Source organism: Manis pentadactyla, chromosome 2, assembly GCF_030020395.1.
Source record: "Manis pentadactyla isolate mManPen7 chromosome 2, mManPen7.hap1, whole genome shotgun sequence".
In the NCBI taxonomy this organism is placed as follows: domain Eukaryota; kingdom Metazoa; phylum Chordata; class Mammalia; order Pholidota; family Manidae; genus Manis; species Manis pentadactyla.
Genome location: NC_080020.1, coordinates 82,536,979 through 82,551,337, shown reverse-complemented (window position 1 = coordinate 82,551,337; position 14,359 = coordinate 82,536,979). Strand labels below are relative to the sequence as shown.

General features: G+C 40.7%; 1 protein-coding gene across 1 annotated transcript; it reads left to right on the top strand.

Annotated features, from left to right (window-relative positions):
- Positions 1-12,897: 12,897 nt before the first annotated feature.
- LOC118926764 (holocytochrome c-type synthase-like) lies at positions 12,898-14,063 on the top strand. Its single transcript, XM_036914112.2, has one exon. The coding sequence runs from the start codon at positions 13,075-13,077 to the stop codon at positions 13,891-13,893; it is 819 nt and encodes a 272-aa protein (XP_036770007.2). The 5' UTR covers positions 12,898-13,074; the 3' UTR covers positions 13,894-14,063.
- Positions 14,064-14,359: the final 296 nt, after the last annotated feature.

Below are 14,359 nucleotides of genomic sequence, written 5' to 3'. Positions count from 1 at the left end.
GACAAAACAAAAAAATACAAGGAATCCAGATTGGCAAAGAAGAAATCAAACTGTCACTATTTGCAGATGACATGATACTGTACATAAAAAACCCTAAAGACTCCACCCCAGAACTACTAGAACTGATATCGGAATACAGCAAAGTTGCAGGATACAAAATCAACACACAGAAATCTGTGGCTTTCCTATATACCAACAATGAACCAACAGAAAGGGAAATCAGGAAAACAACTCCATTCACAATTGCATCAAAAAAAATAAAATACCTAGGAATAAACCTAACCAAAGAAGTGAAAGACTTATATTCTGAAAACTACAAGTCACTCTTAAAAGAAATTAAAGGGGACACTAACAGATGGAAACGCATCCCATGCTCATGGCTAGGAAGAATTAATATCGTCAAAATGGCCATCCTGCCCAAAGCAATATACAGATTTGATGCAATCCCTATGAAACTACCAGCAACAGTCTTCAATAAACTGGAACAAATAATTCAAAAATTCATATGGAACCACCAAAGACCCCGAATAGCCAAAGCAATCCTGAGAAAGAAGAATAAAGTAGGGGGGATCTCACTCCACAACTTCAAGCTCTATTATAAAGCCATAGTAATCAAGACAATTTGGTACTGGCACAAGAACAGAGCCATAGACCAATGGAACAGACTAGACAATCCAGACATTAACCCAGACATATATGGTCAATTAATATTTGATAAAGGAGCCATGGACATACAATGGCGAAATGACAGTCTCTTCAACAGATGGTGCTGGCAAAACTGGACAGCTACATGTAGGAGAATGAAACTGGACCATTGTCTAACCCCATATACAAAAGTAAACTCAAAATGGATCAAAGACCTGAATGTAAGTCATGAAACCATTAAACTCTTGGAAGAAAACATAGGCACAAACCTCTTAGACATAAACATGAGTGACCTCTTCTTGAACATATCTCCCCGGGCAAGGAAAACAACAGCAAAAATGAACAAGTGGGACTATATTAAGCTGAAAAGCTTCTGTACAGCAAAAGACACCATCAATAGAACAAGAAGGATCCCTACAGTATGGGAGAATATCTTTGAAAATGACACATCCGATAAAGGCTTGACGTCCAGAATATATAAAGAGCTCACACACCTCAACAAACAAAACACAAGTAACCCAATTAAAAAATGGGCAAAGGAACCGAACAGACAGTTCTCCAAAAAAGAAATACAGATGGCCAACAGACACATGAAAAGATGCTCCACATCGCTAATTATCAGAGAAATGCAAATTAAAACTACAATGAGGTATCACCTCACACCAGTAAGGATGGCTGCCATCCAAAAGACAAACAACAACAAATGTTGGCGAGGCTGTGGAGAAAGGGGAACCCTCCTACACTGCTGGTGGGAATGTAAACTTGTTCAACCATTGTGGAAAGCAGTATGGAGGTACATCAAAATGCTCAAAACAGACATACCATTTGACCCAGGAATTGCACTCCTAGGAATTTACCCTAAGAACGCAGCAATCAAGTATGAGAAAGACCAATGCACCCCTATGTTTATCGCAGCACTATTTACAATAGCCAAGAATTGGAAGCAACCTAAATGTCCATCGATAGATGAATGGATAAAGAAGATGTGGTACATATACACAATGGAATACTACTCAGCCATAAGAAAAGGGCAAATCCAACCATTTTCAGCAACATGGATGGAGCTGGAGGGTATTATGCTCAGTGAAACAAGCCAAGCGGAGAAAGAGAAATACCAAATGATTTCACTCATCTGTGGAATATAAGAACAAAGGAAAAACTGAAGGAACAAAACAGCAACAGAATCACAGAACTCAAGAATGGACTAACAGGTACCAAAGGGAAAGGGACTGGGGAGGATGGGTGGGTAGGGAGGGATAAGGGGGGGCAGAAAAAGAGGGGTATTAAGATTAGCATCCATAGCAGGGTGGGAGAAAGGGGAGGGCTGTACAACACAGAGAAGACAAGTAGTGATTCTACAACAGTTTGCTACGCTGATGGACAGTGACTGTAAAGGAGTATATAGGGGGGACCTGGTATAGGGGAGTGCCTAGTAAACAAAGTATTCGTCATGTAAGTGTAGATTAATGATTAAAAAAAAAAAAAAAGTCAGTTCCTATGTGGTGACCTCTAATGAGTTCTACACAATGATATAAAGGGCATATAAAAGTGTAGGCAAAGGGTCTGTTTGTGTTTATACAGAGGATCAAAACCTAATTTGGCTACCCTGAAAATGAACTAAGATACGATATGAAAAAGAACTTCCAACATCAGCATTCTCGGGAAGACTCATGACAGAAGATGATCAGCAAAAAAAAAAAAAAAAACTCCAACAAAGATCCACGCACTGTCACAGGTGTAGATGCACTCATCCCACCAGTTCCTGGACTTGCCATGGGAATGATGAAGGAGATATCTAAGCTGGCCTGTGCATACAGTAAAACATAAATTGGACTGGATCTATACTGTTGGAACTCAGCCAAGAATTAGGAGAAGTGCAAATTGTAGCACTCCAAAATCTTACAACCACAGACTATTTATCGTTAAAAGAACATACAGGATATGAACAGTCCCCAGGAATGGGTTGTTCTAGTTTATCTGAACTCTCTCAGACTGTTTAAGTTCAGTCAGACAATATCCACCATATCATAGATAAGTTTTCACAAATGCCTAAGGTGCCTAACTGGTTTTCTTGGTTTCACTGGAGATGGCTGGTAATTACAGGTATGCTTTGGTTAGGTAACTATATTCCTATTATGTTAATGTGTGTGCACAATTTAATTAGTAGTTTAAAACCTATCCATGCTGAAGTTACTCTACAGGAAGATATGTCAAAGAAATAATCAATCTTCCCAGGTTTTCCTCTGCCTGCTACTTCTGTAGCTTTTCTTCTTCCTACCTAATCCCAACCTTTAAATAGAACTCTTGCCACATGTCGAATTTACCGAGTATCATAATTCTTCCAAGTGGTAAAGACACCTCAAGACAAATGCTGGGCATAGAAGCCACAGGGCATAAATACGCAAAGAAGTAAAAAGCTAACCTTTTCAAACAATAAGGCTTCTCTCTCACTTACCAACTTAACATTTCCCTGTATGGCCCCGGAAGATGACTGGTTAGCCAGAGACGGGTAAGATTCCTCAAGGGAGGAACAACCTAAGACAGGCACAGTCGCAGGGGGCCATCTGGTGAGAAATTGGGGATCAACAGAGGTGAGGCTTAGAACCTCCCCCCTCATGTTCTGAGAGAAATCTTCTGCATACATGGATGTTTATTGCCCTCGTCTAGCTCGGATTAACACATAGTCTACAGGCACACACCTGATCATCTACATTTGCTCTCTTACAACACTAAACTCTGTTTTCTACCTTTATCTTGTATCTACCTACCACTTCAGCATTTTATTAAAAATAATAATAATAGAGAAATGTGGTATCCACATATAAATCAAGTTTAAAAATCAAATGAATAGTCATACTTGAACTGACTGTGTATAGTTCATAATGCATGAACAAAACCGAAAGCTTCTGTGATGACTGCCCTTGCACTGTTCACCATGTAACTTATTCACTATGTAAGAATTTGTACTCCATGTAAGAATTTGTTCGTTATGCATCAGAAGATTGGAGACTGACGAAAATTAGGCTTGGGGTGGATTAATGATTGTGCATTGAGTATTGACCCCCCTATACAGAAATTTATTGTGGTTAACAACTATTTGATCAATAAATATGAGAGATGCCCTCACAAAATATATATATATATATTTAAACACACTTCCAATTGTAAAATAAATAAGTAACCGGGATGTAATGTATAGCATAAGGAATATAGTCAAAATATTGTAACAACTTGGTATGGTGATACCTGGTACCTAGAATTATCATGTATATAAATGTTGAATCACTGTGTTGTACACCTGAAACTAATGTAATGCAATACTGTTGTCAACTACTCTTCAATAAAAAAAAAAAAAAAAAAAAAAAGAATATAACTTCTCTTCCTTCTCTAAGAACATTAGTAAATTAATACTATTTTCCTTTTTAGTTTTCATCTCCTTCCACAGTTTGTTTCCTACAAATTTTTTGTTTGCTCTCTTTCCTAAGTCTCATTATTTTAATTTGCATCTATTTCATTACTAATGAGGTTAAACCTTTAAAAGCTGCTCACATGCCTTTTTTTGACTTTTTGAATTGCCTATTCATTTCTTCTGCCCATTTTTCTATTGTAGTGATAGCCTTTTTCTTAAAGGTTTTTAATTGCTTATATGCTCTTAATAATAAATGTTTGCCATTTATATTGCAGATATTATTACCCCATATAAGTTGTCATATTTTTCAAACTAAAAATTGGGATAAATGCTATATAAAAGGATATTTACCTGATTTACAAAGGTATGTATATAAAAAATATTTTTTATAAATCTATTTTAAAAATTGCAGTAAGTTATAATTTAACATTTTATTTTTAAATAAAATTAAAATTCCTGAAATATGAACTATGCCTGAAGATCCATTATCTACTAGAGAATGGCTCTCAGTCCTGGCCACACATCAGAATCATTTGAGGAGCTTTCAAGGATACTGCTGTCTGGGCCCTACCCCCACCAAAGATTGGTCTGTAGATCTAATATGCAGCAGGAATTGAAACCCCTGCTGTGAATAATCAGTCTATTGATTGAAGCAGGGCTCCTGTGGGTAAGAATTCCCTCCAGAGAACTTAGAGCAAAGCACTGCATGTTAGTCTTATCCTTTCTGGGATTTTTCTGAGCCAGTCTTCATATTGAGAGGTTAACAAAAAAATCCCTTCACTCATACATGTCTCCTCTTCCTCTTCCACCACCAGCTGCCTGAAATTCCCAGTGTTATTGTCAGTCCTTCAGGGTCCTTCTCCTAAGCAGGGTACTTTCATTTGGCTAAGACATTGTGTTGCTTGGGAGGTTAACACACTGGTTACCTAATACCTTGCTGCTCAAAGTGGTGTCTGGACCAACAGACCCTCAGGCCCAAGCTGAGACCTAATGAATCAGAATCTACATTTCAATGATTCATATGCACATTAAACATGAAAAAGACAAATCTACTGGGAATTGTCCACCAGGATGTAAGTTACATAAAGACAGGCACTTTGTCTATCTTGTCCACTGCAATAATATATGTTGAATGAATGGACATGGGTTATTAAAAGAAGTTAAACATGTTATATAATATGAGTCAAATAACATGGGCCAATTGGGCTTTCTTTGGGTGCCGCTACAGGCAGAATCATATCATGGATATATTTCTCTCAGCATAGCATGATATTTATATATGTTGTGTTAGTATAACTTAGGTTGTTTGGCACATGCTATGCCTTAATGGGTATAGTAATTTATTATTACAATTTATATTTTTTTAATACTTCATAAAAGACTTTCATGTATCTTACTTCATTTAATCTCTACAAAGTGCAAGGACTCCTCTCTGTGAACCTTGAGAACATGGCTATCTTCATCTAATCCATGGGCAAGCATAAGACTAGAAGACTTGTGGGGGGATTGATAGTGAGTTAATGCCAAACTAGAATTTTCTCTCAAAATGCCCAAGTGTCTAGACTACTGGCTAACCACCTACCACTGAAAGCTCATATTTAGAACTCAGCACTGTACAATGCTAGTGATGTCCAATCTTCTGCAGGATGAACATGAAAAATAGTATAACATAGGTAATAAAACTACATTTCCCCTAGTTTTATATATAACCACTTTGGGTTTTGAGTAACTAACTAATGCCTCCAATAAAACTCCAAATGAATATTGACAAAATAGCCTTATAAAGGTTTCATGAAATAAATTGACAATAAAATCGTACTGGGTATTCATCAGAGAACTAACATGAAATTGTTATGACTTTTACAGCTCTATATCCTTGTGAGCTGGAAAGAGAACACATTCTGTTTTGTGCAGCTGTCACTTTATCTTTTGAATCAGAAAATAAGCCTTCATTTCATTTTGGACACCCAGAATAATCTCTGATCATGTAATTTACTTCTCAGTTCACCAGAGGATATTTGTAGCAAAGTGAACCTCAGAAATAGATGTTTAAGATAATGTTATGACGTTAGAGGCGAAGTAGGTAAGAGGCATTTGGAAGGAATTCATGACAATGTGATAATCTTTTATAAATGATTCCTTCCTTATCTATTTTTATATAGGAATGTCATTAGATGCATTCAGCTGTCTCATTCAATAGACTTTATTATTTAAACCCAAGAGTGAGAACTGTTTCTTAGTTGTCTTCACAACCCTCAGAATTAGCACTAAGTACTAATGTACATGCAATTAGTACAAGTGACACTGCCTTGTATTTGATGAGTTCACAAATATTTAACTGAATTACTCAACTGTATTACAAGACCCCATGTTTATATTCTCTAGATGAAGACCCCCAAAAACCTAAAGTAATAATGGTAAACTCTAAATTCAATCCAGATTCTTAGAACTATCCTAAAATATATTAAAATGGGGATGTTATTAAACTGTAAACTTAGCTTCTACAAAGACTGCCCTTAGAGTGCATTCAACACTTGGCATTCCAACACCACGTTTCTCTCTGGAGTTTTCCCTATGCTCCACTCTTGGTCAAAGGAGAAAGATAATAAATATAGACATGATGAGTGGGTCATGCACCACAGATATGGATGTGTTGTATTCTAGAAATGAATAAGCAAATGTTGGCAAGGTGTTACCTGGAGAGACCTAGAAGGAAAACATTCTCTCCATATTTTGAGAACTTGTAAGTATCAGGTGCAGTACTGAATTCTTTGTAAATAACAAACTTCACTATTACTGCCTTCCATTTACAGATAAGGACAGATGGGGACTGAGATAAAGAACCTCTGAGTAACTCTCCCAAGCTAATGAGTGGCAAGGCTGGGATTTGAACTCAGGCTATCTGCCTCCAGAACCACTACTCTCTATGGTATATTGCCTCTCCAAAATTATTGTTCAGGTTTCTTGTACTGTGAGCTAGGACCTTTTCCAGCACTACTTAGGTAGAATTTGTCCTTCATCTCCTTCCCAGTTCACTGGATAAACTTATTTATAAAACCTATCATTAAAAACTCTACCCTAAAATGAGCATGGGAAGCAAAGAGTTTAAGGGATTCCAGTAACAATTAGCTTCCCCAAATAATGCATTTTGTTTAGCTAGGACTCTGCAAAGCCAAAGAAGGAGTGCTAAATCACCATGATATTAGTGGGCCAAGATGTGTCTGAACAAATGAGATGCTTGTGAGTACCCAGGTAGATGATTTCTCTTTTCTGGACCTCAGTGTCACTGACTGTACAGGCATTTTTGGACCATGTGATAACTAATGTTCCTCCCATGCCTATACCACCTACCTCAGCTTATCACTGTTTCCTGGGGATGTGGGTAGGCACCTGACTGCCCAGGGCTCTATCATAGTCATCTACAGTTCTGGGTGGTTCTTAAAGCAAATGTGGACAAAAATGTCAATAAAGCAAAATATATATGTGTAGAGACCAAACAGGTCACAACTGATCAAAAATAATGCAAAGAAATTTCATGAAATCCAAACACATGGATAAATGATATAGGCACTTGATGGTATGACAAATGAAACAGGTATTAACATGGAGGACAAAGCCCATTATAGCCCTTTGTCAATGACCTTGAAGAGTGCTGACTTCTACTCTTAGCCAGAGTGTTGTCATTTCCTGTATATTAAATACTTCTAGAGCACCTACCAGGTACCAGAGTGTTCTAGGCACTGGGGATTGTGTATGTCTTAGTCCATGTAGGCTGCTATAACAAAAATACCATAAACTCAGTAGCTTATAAACAATGGAAATTTATTTCTAGATTTATTTCTGGAGGCTGGAGAGTCCAAGCACTGGCAGATTTGATGTCTGCTGAGATCCACCTCCTGGTTCACAGATGGGCTTTTTCAGTATAACCTCATTGGTGGAAGGGGTGAGCTAGCTCTCTGGGTCTCTTTTATAAGAGCATACTGAGGCCAAGCATAAGGGCTCTGCCCTCATAACCTAATCACCTCCCAAAGGCCCCACCTCTACTACCATCACCTTGGGGTTAGGATTTCAATATATGCATTTAGGCGACACAATCATTCAGTCCATAGCAGTGTAATAAACAAAACCGACAAAGGTCCTTGTCCTTGTGGGGTTTATTTTAGATGGAACCACACTTCAGCCTTTTTGTTCAGATGCTTCTTTATATTTTTAGTTCTCTTGGTAAAAGAAAAGTTGCATAGAATGAGGCAAAAAAGTCATTACACCAAAAATGGCCCCAGTTCCCTGTCCACCTGACAGCACCAGAGAAACCCCACATGGTATGAGCTTGAAGTAAGGCCCTGCGGCATCTCATCCATGCAGTAGGACAAAGTGGCCTAGGAAGGTGGATTTTTAAAAAATGATCCAAGATGTTTTAAGTCTGGGTTGAAAAACAAAACACCAGCTCACCTCAGCAGGTAGAGCCTAAGATTCATCTTGGCACATCTCCTTCTGAGGTGAGCCCACATCAGCTGCCACCCCATTCCCTTCTTGCGTTGTCCTATCTTCCGCGTCGTGTCTTTTTTCTTTCTGCTATTAAACAGAGCTGGCCAGAACAGAATGTGCAGAGAATAAACAGGCCTCCGGACTTCCTAGCTGAAGAGCTGTGGTCAGCAGTGCAATAAAAAGGAAACACTCAGTGACAACTGCTGTGCAGAAATGTTGGCTGATTGTAACAATTGAGCCCCTTCTGCCCCAGTGGTGCTCTTAACTGCTCGTGTTTGTCAAAGGCTGTGTGGTCCTTGGAACCCATGATCTCTCTGGTCACATATTCCAGACCAGCAAGCTGCAGTCTGACTTCTAAAGCATAGCTGACCTTGGAAGAAAACTGCTAAAGGCATTGATTACTTCAGATTATGCATAGTTATTCTTTAAATTTTTGTCATCCTCCACTTTCCTGAATATGCTGCTTTCTGGCCATCTGGACTGGGTAGCCCCTCAGGATCTGAGCTTGTGGCTGAGCTGACTCACTGCAGCCACCGTGGTGTGAGCTGGTCTTGAAGGGCTCCCACCCATAAGATGGCGAACTTCCTGCTTCTCTTCCAGGTCCTCGGTTCCCGCCGGTGCCACCTGAAGCCCAATCACCCCTCGCCCCCCTCCCAATCCCAGCACCTAGCCAATAGCCACCAGCCCCGTAGAAGTGACACCTCAATCAGCTCATGCCCCTTCCTATATAACCCAGCACCTTTCCCTAATAAGGCGGAATTCTCCGGTGAATTGCTGCTGTGTGTCGCTCCTTCCTTTCAGGTCTCCCTGTGGGGCTTCCTCCCCCTCTCCACTCTGCATTCCTAGACAAACTCTAGGAGAGGGCTTCTCAGAGTACTTTCAAAGTGTGGTGTGCCGTCTTAAGATCTGGAAAATATGCACCCCGCAACGCCTTAGGGCAGGGTACAGGGGAGTTTGGAATGGAGGGTCAGGCTTGGGAAAGTTCTCTCTTGTTTATCAACTAAGGAGTGGTACAACTGCTCAACCGCCTACAGGATATGACTCAGTGGGGAAAGCAAATACCTCCCTCCCATGCTTCTGTCCTTGGAGCTGTCTGCTGTCACCCAGGGTAAGCAGCACCATGTTCCCTAATTCCTCCTTTACCTCTACTTAAATTCACCATCTGAGGTCTCATTCCTTAGGATCCCCTTCTGTGTGACAACAATGGGGAGTGGGTTTTAGGTGGACCACCTGTGAATTTATTACGGGAGTGGCTGCTGGCAAAACACTCGCAGGATCTGCCCTTCCTTATGCTGAGTACCATCCAGTTGGGATTCTGAGTTGCAGAGTACCTTGCCGCCTTAGGTCAGAGATGCCAAACATGTCCCTGAAGAGGCGGCTGTTTATTGGATGGTCTAAAGGAATCTTGTTTGAGCTACAAGCCCAGCCTGGATGTCTCTTTTGAGAAAAAGAAACATCTGATATATTTAGGGAGTAAGGCAAGTTGGTATTACTAACATATCATACATCTGGTAGTAGGAATCATTTAAACCATTTTCTCAGTCATCCCTAGAGGTAGGTTTCAAGGTTTCTGCACAGAATATTTTGATTCAGTAAGTCTGAGGTAGCACCTGGAAGTACAAATTTTTCACAAGCTTCCTGCCGCCCTCCGCCATCCACAGGTGATTGTTATTATGAGGAACTTGGAGAAAATGTTGATTTAAGCCAGAGGTTCTCAAGCTATAGCCTGCATCCAAAAGACCTGAAGGGCTTGTTAAAACAGCCTTCCTCCCAGTTTCCTGGTTTGGTAGGTCTGGGTGGGACCTGAGAACATGATTTGTAATGAGTTCTTAGGAGACGTTGCTGCTGGTCTAGGGACCACACTTTGAGAAGCACTGATTTAAACATCCTTCATTCCCTGTGGGGTCTTTTGAATTGGAAACCCTTTACTGCTTTGATAGCCTGAGAGTGGGTTGGTTGGTTTGTGGACTAGGGTTCAGGAGTTGTGCTGCATTCGGAAGACGCCCTCAGCAGCAGCCCCTGGACTTCAAGGCCCGCTCGCCACAGCTCCATCCCCTGAAGAGTTTGAACCAAGCAAAGCCTGGCCTTAGCTTCCTGGAGTCAGAGCAAAAGTAGGTATAGAGCTGCTGTGGTCTGGATATTTTCTGCCTACATATTTCCTTTATTTCACTGACCTCTATAGGCATCACTCTTTGCCTGCCTGTTACCAACATCACCCTATTTACTTGCCTGCAGTTTCTGGGTATTCTCAACAGCATCTCATTTGCAACACAAGAAAACATGGCTTAATCAAAGAGTTAGCTTTTAATAAGACAGTCTTGACTTGCTAAAACCACTGTGGCATAATCCTCCTTGAAAGCACAGCTGCAAACACATTTTAAAATTCTAAATGTCTACAAACTCCCATTATATTCAAGAACCTTTAAACATTGGTTCTGAACTCTCTAGCTAAGGTGGGAAGGAAATTTTTCTCAATATGCTCTCTTTCATCATTTAGATTTTGAACTTGAATGAACTCTTAAAAAAGTTAATCTCAGAAAATGACAAAACCCCTCTGTCTGTAACATTGCACTGTACCACTGACTAGTGTAAACAACATTAGTCCAGCTTTGTTTTTCTTTAAAATTTTCATGTATTTTGAATATGAATACATTCATAATGTTCAAAATTTTTTAATATATAAAAACTTATACAATAAAAAAGTGTCCCTTCCCTTCACATCCCCCTTTGACTGAATCCTTATCCTCTGTCCCCATGGCTAACCACTTGTATTAGTTCTAGTATATCCTTATAGAATTTTTTATGTGAATGCAAATATGTTTTTGTATTTCTCCTTTTTACGCTTAATAATATATGTCTTAGGGCTCTTTCCATATCAGCATTAGATAAGAGCCTCATTATTTTTACAGTTGCAGAACATTCCATTATTATGCATACCCATACTTAGCCTGTTAACCTTAAAAATAAAAGTTATTCTACCAGCAAAAATGGTTTTATTCAGGAATAGCAGAGAATTGCAATCCAGAACACACAAGCAGTGGCAAAACCACAGCCATGCCCAAAAACAAAGGAGAAGAATGCTATTTCATAGAGGAAAGGGCTAAGCTGGGAGGGGTGTTCTAAGCAAAAAGTCTTTTGAAGGAAACTGGGAGTCCCACATATCAGCTTCTCTTTGGCTGAGTTTTGACAGTCTCTCCTTGGTTGGGCTGTTGTGGAGGCAGAAGGCAGAAACTTCCTTCTGCTGGGTAATAAAGCTAAAGCAGCATGGCCTCCGCCTCATCTGGTGGAGCCTGAGATTTAGAAGAGTGGTGGGCTTGAGCGCTTCCACTGCTGGCTTCCCATCGCCATGTCAGGGAGGTTTCCTTCTACTAATTTTCATATGGCCTAACGATGGCTATGTGGGTTATTTCCAAACTTTTGTGATTACCTGTTCCTCCTTGGAGTATTTAAAGAGAAATTGTTTTAGGCTCTATTGGTCTAATTCATTTGCTGACAAACAGGGATGACGTCTTTCTGTACCAGCCATTGCTCCTGGTGTTCACACAGAGCTAGATTAATTGGGTCCCTGAGATCACCCATCAAACACACTACCCTCATTCATCTCCTTTAGTCCCACAGCCACTTTATGAGGTAGATATTTTTTGTATCTTCCTTTTAGGAATGAGAAAACTGAGACTAAAAAAAGTCAAATAACTCCTCCAAAGTCATGCATTTAGAAAAGGCATAATCTGGATTTAAATTCTGATTATCTGACTCTAGCATGAGATCCTGGGATTTAATTAATTTGATGTTAATGAAAATCTTACAGTACTTTTCTCCATTTATATCTACACATTATTTTTCCAGGAGAAAACAAGGTCCTAATGCTGATCCCTACTGCTCTAATCTCTAAATATTAGCCGGTTTACAAATGTAACATTCTTCCCACAACCATAACATTTTCTTCACTTCAGGAATAAGCAGTGTGTTTAACTCCCTAGGTTAGAGAATGACTTACTTCCCCATCTTCCCAGCCAGCACCTGGCAGGACAGGCACTTAATGGGTTACATGGTCACTTTCTTACTGATTATCAAGAATTATTCATCTCCCTGCATGCCCCCACAAATGGAATTGTTTGTCCAGCACTTGGAGCACTTTGGGGGAAAATGGTCCCATGACATCTTAACCATTCTTACTGTCAGACACACTTTTTTGGGAGAGTAGAGGTGTGATTTTGTGTGTTTTTAATTTTTAATTTTGATTTTTTAAAATAACATTTTATTTACTTTGAATAGTGGTTGTGTTTGGGTGGAGGAACATTGATGGTCATGTTTCCCTACATATCAAAATGTTTTTCAAAAATTAAGAATCCAGAAGTGCATGAGCGCTCCGACGGTGACCGTGACAGCAGCGGTGACCGAGCAAGGGGAAGGCGGCGGCGGCGGCGGCGGCGGCGCCGCCCGTGGCTGGTTTGCGGTTAAAGGCGGGGTCGGCCGCCTGGAGCAGCCCCGAGCAGTAGTCAGAACTGTTTGGATTCAACGCTGCGATTCCAACCATGGGCTTGTCAGCATCTACCCCAGCTGTTGCAGTTCAGACCTCAAAGGCTTCAGATCATCAGACAGCATCCCCACCCTCAGGATGTCCAATGCATGAAGGGAAGATGAAAGGTTGTCCAGTGAGTGCAGAGCCATCGGGTCCAGCCCGTGAGAGCACAGCGAACTCTGTCCCTGCCCACCAGGATCGCGTCTACGAGTATGTACAGTGTCCTATTACAGGCGCTGTGCTTGACAATAAGGAGAACCTAGATCCTTCCAATCTGATGCCACCACCTAACCAGAGGCCGGCCCCCGATCAGCCTTTTGCACTGTCTACTATGAGAGAGGAGTCATCCATTCCGAGAGCAGATTCAGAGAAAAAGTGGGTGTATCCTTCTGAGCAGATGTTCTGGAATGCGATGTTAAAGAAAGGGTGGAAGTGGAAGGATGAGGATGTTAGTCAGAAGGATATGTATAATATCATTAGGATTCACAATCACAATAATGAGCAGGCTTGGAAGGAGATTTTGAAGTGGGAAACCCTTCATGTTGCGGAGTGTCCTTGTGGTCCGTCATTGATCCGGTTTGGAGGTAAAGCAAAAGAGTATTTCCCAAGGGCAAGAATTTGTTCCTGGATGGGGTATGAGTTGCCTTTCGACAGGCATGACTGGATCATCAACCGTTGTGGGAAAGAAGTCAGATATGTCATTGACTACTACGATGGTGGCGAAGTCAACCAGGACTACCAGTTCACCATCCTGGACGTCCATCCTGCCTTTGATTTGTTTTCGGCAGTGTGGGACAGGATGAAGGTTGCCTGGTGGCACTGGACTTCATAACCAGTACTTTGTTAAGAAATAGGAAAATATGAACTATTTTTTTCCAAGTGGTGCAATCAACTATTCTCTGCAAACTGAATAGCACTCATGATGTAATGGGAACATCAAGTGGGTAATGACACCTTGTATTTCACTTAGCAAAGGATGCCATGCACCATGCTCTTCTGAGTTCCTTTTTTGTTGTTGTTGTCATTGGTCTACAATTGCATGAGGAGCGTTATGTTTGCTAGGCTCCCCCCTTCACCAAGTCTGCCCCACAAACCCCACTGCAGTCACTGTCCATCAGTGTGGTGGGATGCTGTGGAATCACTACTTGTCTTCTCTGTGTTGCACATCCCTCCACGTGCCCCCCCCCCACATTATACATGCTAATCGTAATGCCCCCTTTCTTTTCCCCCCTTGTCCCTCCCTTCCCATCCATCCTCCCCAGTCCCTTTCCCTTTGGTGGCCGTTGGTCCATTCTTGG